At 48.6% G+C, this 17,772-nt stretch overlaps 1 protein-coding gene across 1 annotated transcript in view; it reads right to left on the bottom strand.

Annotated features, from left to right (window-relative positions):
• LOC133353438 (BTB/POZ domain-containing protein KCTD2-like) overlaps positions 1-16,306 on the bottom strand; it is a 41,253-nt gene extending 24,947 nt beyond the window's left edge. Inside the window, exons 1-3 of the mRNA XM_061569702.1 lie at positions 16,290-16,306; positions 12,916-12,999; positions 10,564-10,633 (exon numbers count right to left, since the gene is read on the bottom strand). Coding sequence (XP_061425686.1) covers positions 10,564-10,633; positions 12,916-12,999; positions 16,290-16,306 — 171 coding nt within the window. The remainder of the gene's footprint in view (positions 1-10,563; positions 10,634-12,915; positions 13,000-16,289) is intronic.
• Positions 16,307-17,772: the final 1,466 nt, after the last annotated feature.

Raw genomic sequence — 17,772 nt, forward strand, 5'->3', positions numbered from 1 at the left:
GGGGAAAGCTCCCCACCTTACACAATGTGCACTCCTCCCCGTAAACGCCATAAAACACGAACGAAATTAAAATGAATGAACGCATCCGAAAACATTTGTTATGGTGGCTGCGTAGCGTCTCTTCATTATTACTGAGCTTTGCCGCCAAGCGGAACTTTTACAGCTCCGTTCCAAACAGCAGCGTAAGCATTTACGCCGTGCAGCAGTGCTAAAATCAGAATCAGAATTTTTTTCATGCTGGAGGAATCCGATGAGCGATAAAGCTCTTTTTCACAGATGTCCAGTTGGTGCACGGGGTAAGAACGTTACAACAACAAACAATACAAAAACACGATAGTAGTGCAAGTACAAGACAGATAAACAAATCACCCAAAACACAGAAATGAAACTAAACCATCCCCATCCTACCAGGCAAAGCCCACTGAGGCATTAACTTATTGTTCAGAAGCGACCTAGCCACAAATGATAGCTCAAAGTGGCCCATCATTTGGAAATTTATAGCACCGAAATAATCTTAACCACCGAGTGATTCATGACCCCCATATAATAAAAAATATTTTTTACAAAAACAATTGCGAAAATTTACTTAAAAGCGAGAAAAAAATCTCATCAAAAAAATTACGTAATAATATTAATCTATTTTGTGATTGGTTCACACCTCATGGAATCCGGAGGAGGAAACCGAGCCTCATGGGAGGGGACAACGGACGCGGAGCCACGATGAGCCACACGTCACAGCCACGTGGAGACACGAAGAGCTACAGGAAGCCACGCGTCACGCAGCTAGCGGTGCCAGGGCGACGGGCGGGTGAACGCCACAGGACGAAGAGCAAAGTTCCGGAGTTGACGAATGAAGAGGATTAAACGGCGAGGAGAATTCCGTGATACCGACCGCGTTTGGAATTCCCTCCAATCCTCCAATTTCCCCAATCGCTGACAATAACCTCGCACAATTCAGGAAAAGCGTTCCACTTATACCCATTACAACTTTGGTGGTGCTTTTTGTTCCTGGCTGCAGTGTTTGGCAACCGTTTTTAAAAAGTAAATACGTAAATATATATATAAACGGGCGAACGATTCGAGTGGATAAGGACGATAACAATCGGCAGGCAACGCCAAACGGTAGAAGGCTGGAATCTGTTATCGGCAGGGGACAGGGGCTGAAAGACTTCCGCTCACGTCCTGAAACAATTCAGGCATGGAGCAAATCGGAAGGCATGACTTGGGGCGGATGAAGCAGGAGCACGGACAGGTGGTGAGAGATGGAGAGAGAGCGATGCACAAGATGGACAGGCAGAGAGAGAGATGCTCGGGATAGACAGGCTGAGAGAGAGAGAGAAAGAGACGCTCAGGAAGGACGTGGAGAGACAGAGAGATGCTCGGGATGAACAGGCAGAGAGAGAGAAACACTTAGGATGGACAGGCGGAGAGAGAGACGCTCGGGATGGGCAGGCAGAGAGAGATGTTCGGGATGACTATGGTGGACGCCATTAAACGGTGGCACACAACGGTGATGGAGGAGCAGGAGCAGGAGGAGCAGAAGGAGCAGGAGCCGTTTCAACTCGCCGCATCCCCTCCACTTCCAACAACCTGGCCTGGATTCTTAAGCCAGCGAAGAAGCATTCTCAGAATCATTCAACCACACAGAGAGGGGACCGTAAGTAGCGAATTGTGGAGAAATCTTCCTCCTGTGTTTCGGTCTTAAATGTAGGTGGGGTAAATGTGAAATCATCACTTCCTCTCCTTCACTTCACCTGTGTAGCGTGATGTCATCTCCCCTCTCCTCAGAACCTCATGCATTGAGATTATTTTTTATTATTTTACTGCTCTAAGTTTCCGAATGATAAGCCACTTTGGTGAGCTATATTTGTGGCCAGGTCACTTCTGAAAATAAGTTAATACCTTAGTGGGTAAGATAAAAAAAGGCATTTTTTACGTGATTTGTTTACCTTTCCTATACTTTACACTCCTATCATGTTTTTTTACTGTTTGTTGTTGTAACGTTGTTACCCTGTGCCCCTACTGGACATCTGCGAAAAAGGGCTTTATAGCTCATCGGATTCCTTCAGTATAAATAAACATTCTGATTACGATGCCGTCACTTGCTAGCCAATCAGGTGTTCGCCGAAAGCCATGGAACAAACGCTGGATAAAAGTGGCCAACCATCGTGGGTTGATTTTTTAAATACCACTGACGAGCATAGGGCCCCAAAGCCAAAAAAAAGTTAAACGGCCAAAATCGTAACGGACAAAGCGTGCAGAGCACTTTTTGAATGGAGAAAGTTTATGATTGAAAGCGTGGGCGAGGGGGGGGGGGGCAAAGAGACGGTGGGAGGACGTTCCCAAAGTTGGAGGTGCGCGAAGGGAAGTGTTTGTGGCCTGCACTACCAACCCGGCAACGCGGGTTTGATTCCCGCTCAAGACTAACACCACTGACAATTATCTAAACCAGTCCTGGGCCTCCCCTAGGTCGACTCAGCCTCATGAGTACCTGGTGCAGTATGTAAACATCGTCACTGGGGAGACAAAGGGGGCCAGGCGTGGTACTGGCCACCCACCCCCTCGTGTGCCATACTGGCCGTCATATGTGCTCGCTAAGAGCACTTGCCCCAGAAAGTCTGTAAAGGCTATATGGGGGATATTTTGTCTTTGGTGGTGGTGGTGAACCGGCAGCATAAACCATCACCACACGAATTCCGGTCATCCTCACTGCAGCGGCTTTTGGCTGGCCATCGAACAAATACGGTGGTCACCGCACCGCTCAGTGCTTTCGGGCAAGCTGGTTCTGCGGCCGTCTGGAACACTCTTCCTTCTGATATTAGTGAAGCCACTGGGAGCTGTGATGCACTTTTAAACCATCTAGACTGACAAACTCGCTGCTTTAGAACTGCTTCTTGTTGTTGTTGTTGTGTTTAGCTTGTTGTCCTTTCCCCACGCCCCGCACCTCCGATTAGCACGGCTGGCTATGTACGGTGCGAAAGAAATTCAACGTACGTACAGGTGAGATGATGCGGTCTCCTCTCGGCCAACAAAATCCTTGTTCTCTGTTTTACCACCGTTGGGGCACTCCATATTTGTGTTGAAAGAACAAAAACCTGATTTTTTCCCCTTATTTCACCAGGTAAAAGCCCACTGAGCTGTAGCTCTTTTTCAGAAGCAACCTGGCCAGAGATTATAGCTCAACGAAGTGGCTTAACATGTGGAAATTATAGCAGCAAATACTCACCACCGTGGCGCCCAAACCTACGACAGGCCGTACGACCAGCACCGCATTGCACGCGAGCGCCCGATCCTTACCGATGGACGGCCACTTTCGAAGGGGAAGCTGCGGAATGTCAGTCGGCGCCGGCACCGGCGTTCACCGTCACTATCGTTTACCCCCCCCACCCCAGTCAGATTCTTTTGCAAAAATGACCGCCTCAAGACGGAGGAATTCACCGGCGGTGCCTCTCGCGCGAGAGGGAGACTATCACCATGTTTATACGCTGGCTCACGGTGGCGAGAGCCGCTGACCTATGGTGTGATGTCCTGCACCTAACGTCGGCTAAAGACGGAACAAAATCGGTATCGATGCAGAAATCGCCAAAAACGTTAAGCACAATCTTGAATTTGGAGCTTTCGTGACTGCAGGAATTACTCTATGGTTCTTTTGGTAAAGTCACGTCTAAAGATAAAATAATAAATTAAATAATAAGCACAAACAAACACTCTACAGCAGTTCCTCGGTTAACAGTTAGCTTGTTAGTTAGTCAATCCTCTTAATCCCCTATAGGACATGAGGCCACAATGAGCTTCCTCAACTTCTTCCCATCCTTGGCAACATGCAGAGCCTCGCCCCGAGAGAGGCAGATCACTGCCGCCCAGCTCATCCTTCACGGCCTTGGGCCACGTGCTCTCGGGTCTCCCAGGTTTCCTTTTGCCTGGTTGGGCGTCTCTTGACGTTTGTTAACGTTTCGCCTTGCATCGGACCCACCCCCATGGTTTCGACTAAGATTAACATTGCTAACTAACGGTAACATTGTTGACTAACGGTAACATTGTTGACTAACGGTAACGTTTACGTCATGCACGCGGTGGAGTCTATTTCGACCAATAAGGGCGCTCATAAGTGGGGCTCAGCCACTCCCTTAGCCAATCATCGACCTCGACTAGCTTAGTTTACATTATCATCGTCTGGAATGGATTCATGCTGTTAACATATAATTCCTATATTCAATGAACCGTTATTTCGGTGAACGATAGTTTTCGCGGGAACAGATTAAAAACGTTAACCAAGGGACTGCTGTGCACGCACGTTTTTCCACGCAATATCTATTTCAACTAACTTGCTCGCTCTCTGCGTTCACGAAAACAAAACGACGATGGATTAAATACACAGCGTCTCACAGCCGAACCCAATAGCTGCTGCACAATGCCATGTAACAGAGCACTGAACAGGAGGGATCGTTACACGAGGGCACTGAGCGTGGCACCGCTGCCACATGAGCCCCCGCCACAGCCACGGGTGCCTCCATTTCTCAAGGAGAAGCCCCCTCCCACACTGGAGCGTGGGGTAACGCCGTTGTCGGGAACGGCAAAATAGATCGCACGGAGGGGCGCTTTTTAATTTGCGGTATAACGAAGTATGGAAAATAAAAATAGGTTTTTACCCTTTCTGGCAACAAAGTAGGAGTTGTGTTAAGATGTTCAAACACCAAATAGAAACCTTTTGCAAGCAATCAAGTCTGCATTAATCACACGCACTTGTGGTGAACATGTAAACAAACACGCTGTGCTAATATATGCATTGTCTTTGGAACTGATTGGCCTACACCAGAGACAGCCTTCTTTATGGCCTAGTCTCGCCAGTGTCAGACCAGAGAACGCCAAAAGGCGAACAGCACAAAGGCAATGCACTCACAGAGCATTGAGAGCTCGGGGTGAGCAGCTGTATCATGGGACCTTTCTGCCAATTTAAAAGTATGAAAAATAAGAATATGTTTTACCATTTCTAAACCTATTCTAAGAGTAAAACATATCATTATGTTTCATACTTTTACACCGGCCAAAAGGTCCCAAAATAACGAGGGCTTGCTTGCCACGAACGCGTGCACACCAGCAATGACGGATGGCGTCTGCAGGAAAAGCACCGTAGCAGAGCTTCTCCCGAACACGAGCCTACTCTAAATATTTACAAATATGTGGGAGGGTGGGGGAACGGGGGAAGGAGGTGGGGAAGGAGGGGTGGAGGGGGAAGGAGGGGGAAGGAGGGAAGGAAGAAAGGGGGGAGGAGGGGGGAAGGAGGGGAGGAGGGGAGGTGGAGGGGGGAGGAGGGGGGAGCAGGGAAGAGGAAGGAGGGGGGAGGGAGGAAGGAGGAGGCGAGGGAGGAGGGGAGAGCGAGGAGGAGGTGCGGGCGACGTAAACGCGTTACGCAACGCCCGTGGAGGGGGGGGGGGGTTTCACCCGACACCACTTCGCGCTGGGGTCTCTGCCCATCCACACGGCGCGCGGGCAGAGTAAACGTTGCCTGGATGACGCCCGCAAGCCAAGTCAGACCCACGTGCCGCCGAGAGGAGGGGTATGGGCATGGCGTAGAGGCGAGCGCGGCGAATGTAACAGAAGACGGGGGGAGGAGAATTGCCATGTGGAGTGCGTTAGTTGATTCCCGTCACAGTGACACATTAGCGCCGTTCCCTTCATTAGACGCATCCGTGCCAACAAATCGGTTACAACGCCTGTTTAAGTTGCGGGGATCTCGTGACGTCGCAACTCATTTCTTTAAAACTGCTTCTTCTTTTTTTGCAGCTCCCTTTGATGCTGTTAATCCTGCATAATGCACATGCATATGCAGTACTAATTACATTCCTGCATTTCCCATAAATATGCTAAATTCCTGTTGATATGCAAATTCCTTTGTCAATGCGCCCAGCTTATATATATGCTCTAAGCCCGTGTGCTGTTTCATTCAGACTCTGTCGCCTCGACGGACCTGGTTTTCACCTGAGGACGGCTGCTTGCGTTGTGGCCGAAACGTCGTGAGAATTGTTTTATTATGTTTTATTTTTATTATTTTATTACTTCCCTTCTACGTGACTTTACCGAAAGAACCAAGAAGACTGCTTCTTCTGTTTAGTGTTGTCCTTCTCCCGCACCTCCCCGTTTAGAACGGTTGGCTACGGGTCGCTGTGAGAGTCTATGGTGCAGTGTTGAGTCTATGGGCAGTGTTGAGTCTATGGTGCAGTGTTGAGTCTATGGTGCAGTGTTGAGTCTATGGTGCAGTGTTGAGTCTATGGTGCAGTGTTGAGTCTATGGTGCAGTGTTGAGTCTATGGTGCAGTGTTGAGTCTATGAGCAGTGTTGAGTCTGAGCAGTGTTGAGTCTATGGGCAGTGCCAAATCTACGGGCAGGGTTAAGTCTGTGGGCAGTGTTGAGTCTGTGGGCAGTGTTGATTGTGGGCAGTGTTGAGTCTGTGGGCAGTGTTGAGTCTGTGGGCAGTGTTGAGTCTGTGGAAGTGTTGAGTCTATGGGCAGTGGAGTCTATGGGCAGTGATGAGTCTGGTTGAAGGCAGAGTAAGCAGCGGCGAGAGGGAGAGAGAGGATTGTAAGTAGATGGTTGTGGATGAAAGGAGGAGAACGAGAGATCTGAATAAAAATGATCGATGTTTCGGACGGATTAAGAGAGAGTGAAGCGTCATCCAGGCAGGATTGGATGGCAGGCAGCCAGCCAGGAGGAGGAGATAGGAGCAGAAAGGTTGAGGGGTGAATGAAAAAAAGAAAAAGGTGATTTGGGTATCGTCAGTAGAGGAGAGCAGAAAAGTTGAGATGATATATCAAGAGGCGAACTGTGGAGGGAGAAAGATTAAGGGGCCCAGGTCCGAACGCCTGCAGAACACCGACACCGAGAGGGGGAGGTGCGAGAGATACAAGTTCAAGTTCATTTATTAGGTATAGCCCTGTGAGCCATTCAGCTCTTGAATCGGGTGCAACCGCAACAAACAAAAAACAAAAACATGAACAAAAAAACATCTTAAAGTGAATATGTGACTAAGTGCAAACAGAAAATCCAAGAAAAGACAGCAAAAAATATTGCAGAAAAAACACCGTACACCAACGCTGTGTGCAAAAATCCCAGTGGGATGCAAGTCAAACAACAACAACAACCACAAGACAACTTAGATTAAGGCCATCAGTCTAACTCTGTACTACAACAACACAAACATGGCTAAACCAATACACTTTTCGAAATCACCAAAATAAAGCCATGAAGACAATGAAAAAGCAATCATAGGAACTGACGGAATTTTCACAATAAATGGCATAAACAACATGTACTACCAAAACCCTGCAGCCATAGCTGGCTGCATGAGTCACTCCACAACAGCAGGAGCATCAATCGGAGTATTGTAATTTTTCAATGCACCTTTAAGATCAGCACACTAAATCAAAACACAGGTCATACTTTGTAGCGATCATCCGGAGCGAAACATTTTATTTTAGGTCACTGAATAGCACTGGCAGCTAGGGGTGTACAACTCCTCTAAAGCAGTTTTGAGTGAAGATCTCATAGGTAGTGACTCAAGTTTCAATTTATTTGCAACAGCATTCCAGACCCTGGGGGCATCAATAGCAAAGGCCCTTCCTCCAGTATATGTACGGCAATAGGGAATATTAAGCTGGTAAATGAGTGTAGACCTTAGGTCAAATTTGTTCTTTGAAACAGAGACGAGATCCAGCAGGTAATCTGCAGATTTTTTTGCAAGTACATCATGAATAAATAAGATCTGGTGCACAAGCCGTCGAACATTCAGAGATGTTAAGTTTGACCCAATGTAGAGATCACAGTGGTGAGTCCTATATGGGCAGTTCAATGCAAATCTTAAGGCCGAGTGATACATTGAGTCAAGCTTCTTCAGTACAGTACTTGGGGCTGATTTATACACAATGTCACAGTAATCAAGTAGAGGCAGTACGGTAGCTTTAATCAATTCCAAACGGAACATAGGGGGGAAGCAGTGCTTGTGTCGATATAGAAAACCAATTTTAATTTTTGTCTTTTTCCCAATATAATCAATGTGATCTTCAAAATTCAGTTTTGAATCCAGGATGACCCCAAGATACTTATAGATCTTGACTTGCTCTATTTGATCATTATTTAAGGTATGTAATTGGGGAAAAATAACTTCCCGCTTTAGTCCTGGTGAGAAGCATAGCACCTTGGTTTTGGCAGGATTTAGGACTAGTTTAAGAGCAACTAGCTGATGTTGTAGTTTGTTGAAATCACTCTGGAGCTTAGCAATCACGTCATCCGGAGAGCGGCCAGCAGTAATTAGTACCGTGTCATCTGCAAAAAGATTTACCCTGGAATAATCCAGTTCAGTGCCCAAGTCATTTACATAAAGAGAAAACAAGAGGGGGCCGAGAATGGAACCCTGTGGAACCCCTTTTGTTATCTTAACACTGTTTGACCTCCAACCATCTGTGAATACAGTTTGGGTGCGAGAAAAGAGGTAATTTTTTAACCATTTTACTGTGTTTTCGGAAAAACCGAGGCAACTTATTTTACTAAGCAGGATGTTGTGGTCTACTGTATCAAAAGCTTTGGACAAGTCAAGAAAAAGACAGGCGCAGTACTGCTTATTATCAAGGCTACTGTAAATGTGATTCAGAGAGTCTAATGCAGCAGATGTGGTGCTGTATTTTTTTCGGAACCCAGATTGTTTTAGATGTAATAGATTGTTGGCGGACAGGAAACTGTTAATTTGGTAGGTCAATAATTTTTCAAAAATTTTCATCAACGGGGACAAAATTGAGATAGGTCGGTAGTTATTTGGATCATCTTTAGGGCCCCCTTTGTGAAGTGGACGAACATAGGAATGTTTCCATTCTAGAGGAACTGATGCTTCTTTGATGGACAGGTTGAAAATATGGGCTATAGGTTTGTATATTAGGTGACCAACAGTTAGTAGAGCAAAGACGGGAATACTATCTGCTCCGGTAGAGGAGGACCCTTTGAGGTAGGACAGTTGTTTCAGAACATTACTTTCGTGGATTGGCTGAAAACTAAATTCGCTTAATGTTTGGACAGGAGTGTAGGAATTTGCATGAGCAGGGGTGACTCCCAATACATTATCAAATAGGGTACCAGCTTCAGAAAAATGAAGGTTAAAATTGTCAACTATTTTTTGGGGATCTGAAAAATATTCCCCATTTCGGTTAAGCTGAACGGGCAGATGATCTGTTTTGGATGCCTTTTCGATACATTTGATTGTTTTCCAGAAAATCCTGGCATTTCCATGAGATTCAAGGAGAGTGGAAGAGAAGTAGTTATTTTTTGCATGCCGTATTTTTTTGACGCATCTATTCCTTAAAATCCTGTATTCTAGCCAGTCATTGACCAAATTACTTTTCTGAGCACATGCCCAAGCCTTGTCCCTAGTTTTCATGAGCTTTGTAATCACAGGATCAAACCATGGTGGACGGTTGCCTTTAGTTTTAAATTTAACCAACGGAGCATGTTTGTTAAGAATTTGGAGAAACGTGTACCTGAAGGTCTCCCAAGCCGTAGTCAGGTTTGGAATATCACAGACCTTGTCAATATCCGAGTGAAGCACATCATTAGTAAATGCCTGAGTGCTGAAGTGTCTCATGGAGTGCTTCTCAACCAATTTAGGGGGGGCTTTGGGTCTGGCTGATGATCTCACCCCAAAAATGAAGGAGTGATCACTAAGGTTATTACCTAGAACACCAGTCAGTGCGAAATTGTGAGGGGCATTTGTCAATAGGACATCAAGCAGAGATGACTGTCCCGGATTTTTTAGGTTGGGTCTTGTGGGGACATTTATTAATTGAAACAGGTTAAATTCATCTGCAAAATTTGTGGCCACGGCCGGCGGGTTTAGCCAATTCCAATTTAGATCACCCACTAAAACTATTTCACCTTTAGGGAGGCCCCCAAGAAGCTCTCTCAGTGCAGATGCAGCTTCAACATCCTTCCCACTAGGCGGTCTATAGCAGCACACTACCAATATGTGTTGATTATTAGGGAGAGTTATTCTGAGAGCCAGACCTTCAAAGCAACATTTTTTAAACAAGGAGTGAGCTGGTGAACATGCAATAGTATTACGAACATAGATGGCAATTCCACCTCCTTTAGATCCTCGGTCAAGCCGAAAAAGATTGTAGTTGTCAATCGTAATCTGCAAGTCATTGACGGCAGGAGTGAGAAATGTTTCTGTTAGGCAAAATATGTCCGGGTCAAGATTTGCTACTTCTAGTTTTAGTTGACTTAATTTAATCAAAAGCCCTCTGATGTTGACATGTAGAACACCAACACCTTTTCTGCCAGAAAAATCTACAGAATTATATGAGTTCTTTACATTTGGTCCAGGATGAAGCTCAATACCACCCAGAAATAAGAAAAGTACGGAGCTAGTTGGAGGAGACTGAGGATGTGTGAGAAGGAAAGTGAGACTTGAGGCCACGAGAGGGGGTGGCGGGGGGGTGCCAGAGATGCCGAGGTCGGAGAGAGTCGCTGTGCACCGCATTCATAACCGAGACATCGATTGGCCGTTGATACTTAATCGTACCCGGACGAAAGAAGAAAGATGCCGCGGCACTTTGTTCGAGCGCTGACCCACTTGCTGTGAAGGACAGATGCTTGAGACATGCGCCAATCAGACTGTACGTTGTATACGCAAGCGAGGCGGGAGGCCAGTGATGGAGAACAGGACATCATAGCAAAGACAAAGCCCCCCCCCCCACCCCCGTATAGCCTTCACAGACTGTTAGGGCAAGTGCTGTTAGCAAACAGCTATGAAGGCCAGCATAGCACACGAGGGGGTTGTGTGGCCAGCACCACGCCCGGCCGCCTTGGTCTCCCCAGTGGCGATGTTTACTACACACTGCGCCTGGTACTCATTTGAGGCCGAGTCGATCTAGAGGAGGAGCCCCAGGACCGATTCTGATAACCATCACCAGTGTTGGCAGTCGTGAGCGAGAATCGAACCTCGGGTCGCCTGGTTCGTAGCACAGCATACCACTAACCGCTACCGCTCCCCACAACATAGCCACATCGCTGTAACAGAGCCACATCCGCCTACAATAATGTACACGCACACAAGGGAACTCGTCCTGTCCAGATGGCTCAGTGGAAGCACGAGCAGCTCGCAATCGGAAGGTTAGCAGTTCAAATCCTGGTCGGGGGGTTATAACTTAGCCTGTCGTCCCTCCGATGGGTTGACAAACTGTAGAACCACGTTGTGGGAGAGTCAACAGCAGTTGTCCAACGGATAGACTCGCCCCCCTCCCCACCAGAGGATTGTGGAATGTCCACTTACTAGGCTCAGGGGCTGAGCAGGAAAGTATTTTGAATGCACACACAGGCTAACTTACTCTAAATTGGACTGACCGCATGGAATGGAACCATTGGCTCCAAATTCTTTAGTCAAGGTCCTTTGGACCACGCGTTGGGTGCCCTGTTGGGTTCAGTGTGTGTGTGGCGTGTGGACCGTCATTGAAAATACACAAGACAAAAATCCCCTGCATAGCCTAAACAGACTGTAGGGGCTGAGTCGGCCTGGGGGGTGGGGGAGGCCCAGGACCGGTTCAGAAATCATCACAGGTGTTGACTACAAGCGAGAATCGAACTCGGGTCGCTGGGTTTGTAGTGCGGCGCTCTCACTGCTCCCCTACCGCTCCCCACTGTCTATATACAAGAATTGGCTTTTTGCAGAAGTCATGGGGAACTTGCTCTGTTACAGGTTGGCCACCCCTGTGCGTGTACATTCCCGGATCGTTCCGGGAATACATTTACAACATCTGCGCATTGCTAAGGAGGTATAAAACAACGCGCATTCCACTTCTAAAATCCACCACCACCACAAACTACGACATTTGGACTTAAGATCTCCACTGCGCTGAATAAATATTATTGCTCCGAAAAGCATCGTCAACGCTCCAGCTTAAGTCATGCCAGAGGTTTCACGTTTCCAGCACCATATTGGGAGCACGTGGAATGATCTTACAACTCTGTTCAAGTCAGTACCGTCTATATAATAATGACACGCTTGTTCATTCGCGCGTGCGCGTCTGTCTGCAATGCTCCGGCATGACGTCACGCGAGATTGGGCTCCGCAGGACGTGTTGATGACGTCGGAGACGCTGGGGCGTTGGAAGGAGTTTTGACGTCACGCCAGATTGGGGTAAATCAGAATATTTATTTAGACTGCAGGAGGAATCTGATGAGCTATAAAGGTCTTTTTCAAATATGTCCAGTAGGTGGTCGGAACGTTAGAACAACAAACAAAACAAAAATACTGTAGGAGTGAGTGCAAAGTAAAGGAAAGGTAAACAAATTACTTAAAAATATATATCTTACCGACGTAAAGCCCACTGAGCTACACAGCTCTTTTTCAGAAGTGACCTGGCCACAAATGAAAGCTTAACAAAGTGGCTTATCACGTGGAAATGTATTGCAGCCAGTGATGATATCAAGAGATACGGGAGAGGAGAGGGGTGATGATGTCACGCGACACTGGTGAGGTATAGGAGTGATGACGCCAAGAGAGGCGGGAGTGGTGAGGAGAGGGATGATGACATCACACGGGATTTGGGCGAGTCGGGATAGAGGAGAGAATAATTGTAATTTCATTTCGGCATATATACACAGCTCGTTAATCAATCAATATCTATTTTACATGCCAATATCGCCCTCAAGAAAGCACGCGTCGGTGCACGGGAACGGTATCGGGGGCATACAGGAACGAAACAAGGAACCCGTCACGCCCTCAGTATATATGTAGTGACTGTACTTGTCACTGTGTGGTGCCGGGACTTGCGAAGTCACGGCCGGTAATGTTGTTATTGCAGGCTGTCCGGGTTACGGGCTGCAGTACCAACACTAGTGGTGGTTGGGTGAGCGCTGGTTAGAGCGGAGGCACCGCGCGAGCAGCGTGCGGTCCCGGCTCCCAGGTGAGGGAGCGAGAGCGAGCGTCAGCCAGCCAGGGTTCCTCTGGGGCATGACACTGCAGGGGGGCCACCGGTGGACGGGGGCCGAGGGGCGGTCACGTGGTACCAAGGAGCTTACGGGAACATTCCAGAGGGAGCTAGAAAAGCCTGGAAGGTGGGCGGGGCTAAGGGCGGAGCCAGCCCCAGCCCGGGGGGATATAACAAGAGCTCCGTGAGGAGCTCGGGGTTCTTCAAGTGTTGGTGTTCAAAGATGCACGTCGGGGAGAAGAAGCCTCAAGCAACGCGGTCCGGGACCCAGCTTGTGGTCTGGACCGGGATAGCGAACCGTGTCTAGTTCTGCCGTAGCGTGGTTAGATGGGCATTCGAGACCCGAGCATAGGTTGTGTTATGTTACGTATTGTATGTGAATAAATAGTGTTGCTCCCAAGATACCGTCTGCAACTCAGTTGGACTCACTACAAAAAACTAAATTCTCATCTATATTCCCGCGTGAAATCAGTTCATGAAATCATCATCAGATTCTCTCCACATCGTTTTTGCTGCGGAAGTTTACGCATCGTTGGGGCGCCGCGGTGGCTAGGAGATGTTAACTCCCTCGCCTGGTATGCAGGAGGTCCTGGGTTTGATCCCGACCCCGATGCCTGCTGTATATTTGGAGTTTGCGCATCTCTCTCTCCATGTGGTAGCGTGAATTTTCTCCAGGTCCTCCAGTTTTTCCCCTTCGCTTTAAGGACTCAACAACAAGCCGTAAATTCCCACGTGATCCCACTTTGTTGAGTTATCTTTCCTGGCCAGGTCACTTCTGAAACAGAGCGGCATAGCTCAAAGAGCCTTACCTGGTAAAAAAATTAATAGTTTAGTCGTTCGAAATTCTGCGGGGGACTTTGCTGCCACAGTTTCCCGTAATTTTTCACGCGGACGCCCCCCATGTCACCTCGCTTGAACCAATACAAAGTGACGACTCCAAACGAACACAAAGCGTGCCACCCCCTTTATCATCTTTCTGGACTCCTGACTAATCTGGGGGGGGGGGGGCGGGCTGCACAGCTGTAGTACGAGCAATGGGATGGGATGCGTCCTCGAGGGCAGAATCCTCTGAGGAGATGGAGCCACGAGATTTGGTGCATGTTCCGGACGGATTATTGCATCATGAGAAGTGGCCTTCATCCAGCAGTGGACTGATTATGGCTTTTTTTGGGTTAGACCTGCATAAATATGTCGTTAAACCCGCCATCACCACCCGACACAGCAAATTAGTAAGGTTTGTCACGTAAACCAAACGGCCAATTCGTTACTAGTGTAGAGGAGAGAAATATGTAGTGCGTGCAGTAGAGGAGAGATATATGTAGTGCGTGCAGTTAAGAAATATGTAGTGCATGCAGTTAAGAGGACAAACAGGTGTGCGCGTTACAACATGAGATTTGCACCGACAAACTAAAGGGAGAAGCGGGTGCAACCGTGGTCTAACAGGTGGGTACACTGTAACCAGAGGTTGGCATCGAAAGGACGGGAGATGGGGGGTGATGATAAGGGATTAATGGGGCAACTGGCGCCGGGCTGGCGACAGCTTGAGGGGGAGCACGTGAGGACTCGGAATGAGGAGGGGTATATAAGGGGAGTGTGCGTAAGCGGAGGGAGTTGTTGCCCGGGAACCAAGAGTGAAGACATCTCGCCACTGCCGCTCCAGTCGTCAACGGGACCTCAACCCTCACGCCGTCGCCAGGCGGGTGTTGGCTGAACCCCCCGCCCGGGACAGATGGGTGAGCGGGTATGAGGGAGCGTAGGTGAGGGCAGCGGTGGAGATGCAGAGTCGCTGAGTGCGGAGCTGCTGTGTGCAGAATAAGTGAGGTGCAGAATAAATAAGAGCGGAGAGAAGTCAAGTGTATGTGACCATACAGGGTTATAGGAGTGCCTACCACTGGCACGAGAACAGTTGAAATAAAGTAAGCAGGTGACTTGTGTCGGTGCGAGTCATTTTTGAAGACTACATTTGGTGTTAGAATTGCCAACGAACCTTCGCCGTCATGTCCAAATAGGCGGTAAAACGTAAGAACCCACCTGTTGTGTTGTCTGACGATGATGTTGGAAGAATAACCAAGTTAAACTTGGTTAATTAATATTCATATCCATATTCCCAGTTTTTTACTCCCAGCTTTACACACTACCATCACTAAGAAATTTTACTCCAAGCCCTGCTTACTCCCATCACTTGGAAATTTACCACGCGTTGTTTCGAGCGTGCAAGTTTAGCTCCTTAGAAACTCTAATTTACTCCCCTGCAGCATAACAAAGGATGTCATTAATCGGCTTAACTTAGCTCTCTTATCAACCAGCTCAACTTCCGCCCCCTGCATCATAAAGCTTTAGTTTGAACTCCATGCACACCTCCCAGCCCACACCCCGCCCCCACACCCACCCTCCCTAATATCACCCCAATGTTGTGTTCACCCAGGATACTTCACTTCTCTTACACTTACCCTTATCTTAACTATTAATCAGCTAATCCCCCCCCCCCCGCCACCCTGGCTACTTCACTTCTCTTATACTTACCCTTATCTTAACTATTAATCAGGTAATACCCCCCCCCCCCCCACTCCTTGGCTCCCCCCCCCTTACCCTATATAAGCACGGTTCTCTAAATATCTCTCTTTATTCACTACATAAATTTTGCTGTGGCGGTTCCACCTGAAGACGGAGGCTTGTGTTGCTTCCGAAACATCGTGATTTAATTTAGATATTTTCATTTTAATTTATTTTATTTTTTACCTACATGACTTTACCAGAATAAAACAAAAAGTATGGATCCTTGCAGTCACGAAAACTTCAAATCTAGAATTGGGGCTGTCTTTTCCCAGCTTGTCGACGGCGTAGAGAGGGTCATGGCTTACGGCTGTCGAGTCTTGTCTCCTGCTGAACAGTGCTATTGTGTCATGCGCAGGGAGTTACTGGCCATGGTCCATTTCATCCAGCTCTATCTTCCGTATTTGTACGGACAGGACTTTGTCGTCCGCACGGATCATGCGGCCCTCCAGTACTCCCTGCACATCGACCACCCGTCCAGGCAGTTGACCCGATTGGCTTGAAATCCTCCAGGGATTTTCATTCATGGTGGTGTACAGGAAAGGCACTCGGCACGCCAACGCTAATGCATTGTCCCGCTTGCCACCCTATGGCATGTGCACGTGTGCCTCGGGTGCCTCGAGATGTATGCCTCCGCAAGAGGGTACGCCCACGGTGCTTGCGGCAGCCGGGACAACGCAGGATGATGGCGCTTCGTCGCCAAGCGATTCGGTCTTGAATCTTGACCACAATGCGTGGGCTAAGCTACAAGTTGATGACGCCTCACTCTTGAAATTGCGCCATCGTGCTTCTCGTGTGCTGGGCCCCGCGGGTCGCCCATCCATTGTACTACACGAGAGACTCCTTATGCGGTGGGAAGAGGAGTCCCAGCATTATTCCTTGGTCATACCCACAAGTCCTTAGGGTAAGACTTACTAAAGCCGTACACGAGAAATTTATGCACCTGTTTGTTCATAAAACGTTAGTGATGCTAAAAAAGGACTTTTACTGGCCCTGCGACCGCAGATTCCGATACAGTCCATTGTTGTGTCATAGGTGAATTAATTGGTGGCCCTTGACATTTTGGGACCCTTTCTGGTCTCCCAGAGAGGACACAAGTACCTCCTGATCGGTGTTGACCATCTGACCCGTTGGCCTATGACCTGGCCTCTGGCTGACCAATCGGCCGCATCCATAGCTGACGCCTTTTTATATGAATATTTTCTGGATAAGGCCCCCCCCCCCCCCGCCCCCCCCGAGCAGCTCCTCACGGATCAGGGCAGAAGTTTTTCCTCTAAGTTACTCCAGGAGGTGTGCGATTCTCTGGGCATGCGTAAAATACGCACCTCATCGTATCATCCACAAATGGATGGGATGGACGAGCAGTTGCACAGGACTCTCACTGCCATGCTATGCCAGCAAGTGACCATGGACCAGTCAGACTGGGATCTGCACATCCCAGGTGTCCTCACTGCTTACAGGCTAGCTCCTCATGCCTCAACGAGATTCTCACCATTCTACTTGATGTATGGGAGAAAGCCCAAACCCACAGTGCAGGTTCAGTTGGGCTTGCGCCCTTGTAGGAAGGGGTCGGTGGTGCCAAACCCCATGTCACAGACACTTGAGTAGCTGCGGTTGGCCTGCGAGGTTGCTAGGAGCAACTCGGCCCGCAGGCAGGCCAGAAACGAGCGGCTGCGGGGACAGGGAGGGCCAGGGGTTCCGTGGCAAAAGGAGGACATGGCGTGGTTACACTGCCCTCAAGTGCCCGTAGGCACGTCCCCAAAACTGTACTGTCCTTGGCAAGGACCAGTCGAGGTTATTGAGGTCCGGCGGCCGCAGTGTGAACGTATTCGGTTGGGCCAGCAACGCTGGTTCGTGCATCCGTCGCGGATAAAAAGATACGTCTCGCCCGGTCCTGTCAATTCATCCCCACACATCCCTTGCGGCCAATATCTGATGTGTCCGGCTCACCGACCGCCACGCCTGAGGAAACCGGACGTTCGGTACCGCCGACAGGACCGGAGCCCCTAACGTCCACGGACGGAACATTTAGGTGTCCTGCAGCGGACCATTCTTCAAACCCGAGCGAAACCATCTCTACCCGCAGGGACGGTCCGGCTGCACGCACTCGCTCACAACGCGTCACTTTACAATTACGTATTGTTCATGGGGTCGGTCAAAACAAATGCGTGCACGCTCGCATAGATTTTACAGACGGGATGGCTGCATTTTTATTCACGGGGGGGGGGGGGGGGGGGGGGGGAGATGAT

The sequence above is a fragment of the Lethenteron reissneri genome, chromosome 44 (genome assembly GCF_015708825.2).
Source record: "Lethenteron reissneri isolate LAM-NWPU_2019-01 chromosome 44, ASM1570882v1, whole genome shotgun sequence".
Taxonomy (NCBI): domain Eukaryota; kingdom Metazoa; phylum Chordata; class Hyperoartia; order Petromyzontiformes; family Petromyzontidae; genus Lethenteron; species Lethenteron reissneri.